The 5,416-nt window shown below is 39.6% G+C and overlaps 1 protein-coding gene across 1 annotated transcript; it reads left to right on the plus strand.

Moving 5' to 3' along the window:
- The first annotated feature begins 1,062 nt into the window (after positions 1–1,062).
- LOC125916056 (zinc finger protein 679-like) lies at positions 1,063–2,744 on the plus strand. Its single transcript, XM_049622233.1, has 3 exons — positions 1,063–1,158; positions 2,013–2,139; positions 2,638–2,744. The coding sequence occupies exons 1-3, from the start codon at positions 1,063–1,065 to the stop codon at positions 2,742–2,744; spliced, it is 330 nt and encodes a 109-aa protein (XP_049478190.1).
- The last annotated feature ends 2,672 nt before the right edge of the window (positions 2,745–5,416 follow it).

The raw sequence follows: 5,416 nt of genomic DNA on the forward strand, positions 1-5,416 counted from the left end.
GGACAGGGAAACAGCCATCTAAATGTGGTGTTTCTCCCATTCAGATGGGGCTCCCAAATACGGGTCGATGATCCTGTGGAAGCCGAGGGCATGAGTGGTGAAAATAATTCACGTGTGGCAGAATAAGACATTAGATTTATGAACACACCTCAAGGGAGTGGTGGGCAGGACAGCAGAGGAGAGGCTCCTGCCTTGAGGCAGTGACTTGGGGCTAATTTTGCAGGGGGAAGATGTGTATGTATGGTAACTTATGGAATTTTCCCTCATGTGGTAATTCTGCCTGGGTTGTAATGGGTTACAAAGGGGTTGTAAGTACCCATTTGTTAGTTTGTTAGGGCCTATAGATATTTTAAGGCAGGTCATCTGTTGGGCCTTCCTCTCTTCAGCCAGGTGGCCCCTGTGGACTCCTCTACAATCTGGTGCTCAAGCCTATTTGCCTCAAAGCACCCTTTACTGAAAGTATATGTGATTGAAGTTTGTATAAATCCACTGTATTCTCTCATAATTAGACTGACAATCAGATTTACTGTTTGGGGGCCAACAGAACACACCAGGGATCATGTGTCCTTTGGTGTGTCTTAGGCACTGATAGCAATTTGTTTCCTTACACTTTGTGTTCACTTCTTTAACTGGCCTGGTTCACTCTGCCAGATTTCTCCCCTATGACGTTGATATTTCCCCCCCCTATCTTTGCTAAGGATCTTAGATTTACTGAGTGATGTGCAGAAGCATCACATTTCAGCTGGAAACTTCTTTCTTCTGGGTTTCTCTTTGCTTGTAGTTTCTGGTGAGGAGAACCAAGCCAAAAAAATGTAGCTTCCATTAATTTTCCTTACACTTACCTTGAAGCCCATTGATAAAGGAATGTCATACTCTGCCTGTTGCAAGTATTTAATAAAAATTAAACATTGAGGCATGAAAGCAGCTATGATTCCTTGAGGAAGGGCATATCCTGCATGTCTCAGGTGCCTATCATTGGCTCTAAGGTGTAAGGAAATTTAATTGGAGCTACATTTCCCCACGTGAACGAATTACACCCTTACATCTCTAAGGTTGTTAAAGATGGAAGGTCTCCTCTTCAGTAGCTTCTTCCTGCTGAATCAGTTCCTACCGATGAGTGGAGGTTGGCCAGTGGAGAATTTAGTAGGAGTTGGAAAGGCAAGGCAGCTGTCTTTAGAGTTGATAACATGTGGGAGTTTCTATGAGTAGAAAGAGTCATCTGTCCCCTTGATGTTCTGCCACCAAAAGGGTCTCATCACCAGGTGGTGATGCTTTATATTTTCAGAAAATGAAAACAAGATTCACATACTTGACATGTTTGTGTGTTAAAATCCTCAAATGTAATAGAGTCGTAGATAGAAAGTGCAGCACGTGAGGTTGTCACAGACAGGAACCTTGATTTGCAGCCAATAAGCAGATCAGGGGGAATAACTTCCAAAGGAGAGATGCACAGAGCAAGAGGGAGGGGCGTGATCATTTCCTTTTATTTAAGATTTGGGTGGACAATTAGGAAGTGGAGCCATGTCATTTTCTCTGAACTGGGCATAAGGTGGCACACATGCCTTAGGAGAACACTTCCGTACATACACTATGTGTTATGTAAATGAGGTTTGTGCTCCCCCTTGGGTGGAGATTTTGGTATTACACGGGGGTCAAGGTAACTGTCCTCACTCCATGAGTTAACCCAGTCGTCCATCTGCATAGGTATGAGTCAGGGGTTAAGCGCAAAGTTGCCATGCCCAAGCTCTTCCTTACGGCGGTTGTTACATGTTGTTGTATGTTTTCTGTTTCCATGACAGGAGACTGTGCCCATAGGGTGTTTGCCAGAAGTAAAAGACAAGGTAGAAAAAAGAGGTGAAGTAAAATGATGGAGTATGGTCTGTGGGTACAAGTAGGTAAGCGGTGAAGAACAACTCTTGGAGTCTAGCTGGTGACATTAACTCCCTCTTGCCTCTTAGGTGCCATTATGAACTCTGCCAATGGCCACTTCATAACTGTGGTTTTTATTGCAGACACTGCTGACCTTCAGGGATGTGGCCATCGAATTCTCTCAGGAGGAGTGGGGATGTCTGAATCACAGTCAGAGGGAACTGTACAGAGATGTGATGTTAGAGACCTATCGACACCTCCTCTTCTTGGGTGAGGATATCTCCTTCTAGATTTCCCAAACCCTGCTCAGGTTTTGTTCCTTCCCTTGAAGAGTCTCTTGGAAGCTCCCCTTTTATATGACTGGGACTCAGATGCCTGCAGCAAGGGAAAGAAATGGGGATTTGTAGACATAGAGAAATATCTTCATGATATTTCCCTTTCAGCTTTGGCCTCCTATCTTTTAAAGGTACCATCATCATTTTTGTAGATAAATGGCAATTCTAAACATTGAGTGGCATAAGACGGTATGGCCCACATCTTAAACTCCAACTTTTACTCCTTATTGTATTGGTAGCACTTGGAAGGCAGGCCATGATGTGAATGTTTGAAAGTCCTCCTGCATGTTGTAAAGGGACTTTTTCTTGTGCAACAGTGTTTGGGAAATCAATTTTTAGAATTCTCCCATGTCCCTGTTGTCTGCTGAGTACATTACCGCGTCGAAAGGTAGAAACTCCAGCAATAATTATATTCCTTCGTTCTGATAAACAGGTCTTGTGTCAAAACCAGACCTGGTCATCGTTTTGGAGCAAAAGAAGGAGCTGTGGGGTGTGAAGAGAAAAGAGACAGTAGCCTCACACCCAGGTAGGTGGGAGTGAAGCACACGACACAGGTGAGGTCCAAATGTGAAGGAGGAAGATGGATCTTACAATGTTGTTCAGGTAGCTCTCCTTGAATGGAAATTCATTTGTAAAGCCGAGTTTTATGTCTTCCCCTCTCACAGAGGGACATCTGCTCTCTAACACATCATGTCTTTGATTCTCCAAAGAGTCTCCTTCAGCTCCAGGGAAGGTCCACCATATCCATGGTGAGGACCTCCATAATCTGAGAGCTTCTCCATTGCTGTGAGAGCCCTAGAAGATCTCTCTGTATTTCTGAGGAACTCTATGCTAAGTCATTTCTAAATTCTGTTTTGCTGCTTGTGATAAGTGTGTGAGGGTAGTGGTGGGCCCATTGGGGTTTGAGGCAGAAGCCTTGAGAACACTGGAGACAGAGATCTCATGTTTTCTGGTTTAGGATTTCCAAAGTTACAGAGGATTTAATCTTAAGTGTACAAAATTGAGGCTCAGTAATTTCATAAGATCACAGAACATGTCCCTCAAATGAGAAAATCTAATCCTTTATTTCACCTCAAAAGTTTATGTGTCTTTGTAGTAATTAAAATTTGAAAAATCCACTCTGTGTTCCACTGCTCAATGGTGAAATAATTTAATGTATCTATGTGTTTCGTAATTACCTATATATTAATGTCATAAAGGAGCTAGAACATTTACAAGTTAGAACCCACAGCCTATAATAAAGTCTCCATCATTACCTTTATTTCCTAGTAATTGCATTATTTTATAATTTTGTATAGTTGGAAGTTCCTGTGACTTTTTCATATGTGTCTTCACTTTCTAAAAACTTGTATATGAGATGCATCTCTGATTTTTTTAAATCAAAAGTTCTCTATGACCTGGGTATGTGCCTTGTAGGAAATAGAGGGTGACTGAGTGGCTCAGTCAATTGAACATTGGACTTGGGCTCAGTTCATGATCTCACAGTTGGGGAATTGGAGCCTAGCATGGGGCTGTCTGCTGTCCATGTGGAGCCTGCTCTAGATCATCTGTCCCCTTTCCCTTTGCCCCTCCACTGTTTGCATGATCTCTCTCTCAGTAATAAATAAACTTTAAAAACAAAAGGAATTGAAGTAGATAATTACTAAAATCCATGTAAAAAAAAAAAGGATTGCTCATAAATGTAATCTTACCTCAGGAAAAATTAATCATGAGATTATTCTCCCACTTTCCTCATCATGTATCTGAATTTCATCCCAAATATTTATTTGATTATGAAGTGATTGTCATTATATATTCCAACTTTGGCAGTGTTTGTTGATTTAGAAAGGTTTTTTTTAGTCACCTTGGTTCTAAAGAATGGATTATACCCTACACTCTGTGTAAGAAGAGGAATATCTTAAGAAAATAATTACTTTTTAATGTCTTTTACATGCGTATTTGTAAAATTTTTCAGTAGTTGATTTTAATGAATATCTTTCCTGTGAACTGCCAATGAAGACATGACAATTCAAAAGCTTCTTTTTCATGGGTCCGTAGTTGCGGTTTAAAATTATAGTTACATAGTACATTTCCTTTGAAAGGATTAATCTATTTCTTTTATGTAGACTGGTTGGAGTTAAATTTTGTCTGATTCTGGCTTTGCATTCTATAATAATGTGCTTTCTTTTGTATGAAACATTCCACACATGAGTTCGTTGTAGTTTCATTTACTTGTATATCTTGTTACAGGATGTCAGTGTTCATCGAGTACATTTTAAGACCATGTGAGTTGAAGTCAAGTATGAATCAGCCATGCCCCTTACCAGTAAAATTATGTATGTACTTCTTTGTATAAATATGACCCATACATAATTTGGGACTCATCTTATTTCTCTCTTTCCTTGGTTAGTGGTCAGTGAATGTTTTATCATGTCTCGGTGAATTGTCATAATAATAGACAACTAATGTCTTGGTCAGTTGTCATAATAGACCATTAATTTCATCTTATATTTATTGGTGACTTTATATTCTCCTTGCATGAGAGAATCTCTTTTAAGAATTGAAAGTAATTGTCCAACATTCTATATCTCCAGAGTACCTGAGTGACTCAGTCTGTTAAACGTCTGAGTCTTGAATTGGGTTCAGGTCATGAACTCAGGGTCATGAGATCGAGTCCCATGTCAGGCTATGAGGTGAGAATGGAACATGCTTGGGATTCTCTCTCCCTCTCCTCCTGCCCTTCCCCTGCTCTCTCTCTCAAAAAAATAATTAATTAATTAATTAACAAGTAATAATAATAGTAATTCTCTATCACTGTATCAAGTTTAGATTTTTTTTATTATAATCTTTTCCATAACTTTTATTATGAGGATTTTTTTCTTACAGTTTATTTGAATTTTATTTTTTTTTTACTTACATCCAAATTAGTTAGCATATATTGTAACAATGATTTCACGAGTAGATTCCTTAATGCCCCTTACCCATTTAGCCCACCCCCCTCAACACTACCTCCAGTAACCCTCTGTCTGTTCTCCACATTTATGAGTCTCTTATGCTTTGTCCCCCTCTCTGTTTTTATATTATTTTTGTTTCCCTTCCTTTATGTTCATCTGTTTTGTCTATTGAAGTCCTCATATGAGTGATGTCATTTGATATTTGTCTTTCTCTGACTAATTTCGCTTAGTGTAATACCATCCATTTTTATCCACGTAGTTTCAAATGGCAAGATTTCA

This window comes from Panthera uncia (assembly GCF_023721935.1).
Source record: "Panthera uncia isolate 11264 chromosome E2 unlocalized genomic scaffold, Puncia_PCG_1.0 HiC_scaffold_19, whole genome shotgun sequence".
Lineage (NCBI taxonomy): Eukaryota > Metazoa > Chordata > Mammalia > Carnivora > Felidae > Panthera > Panthera uncia.

Coding starts and splice junctions, on each gene's coding strand:
- LOC125916056 (XM_049622233.1), top strand. CDS start 1,063: ATGGAAGGTCTCCTCTTCAGTAGCTTCTTCCTGCTGAATCAGTTCCTA. Junction 1,159..2,012: donor ATTTAGTAGGAGTTGGAAAG/GCAAGGCAGCTG, acceptor TTTTTATTGCAG/ACACTGCTGACCTTCAGGGA. Junction 2,140..2,637: donor TCGACACCTCCTCTTCTTGG/GTGAGGATATCT, acceptor TCTGATAAACAG/GTCTTGTGTCAAAACCAGAC.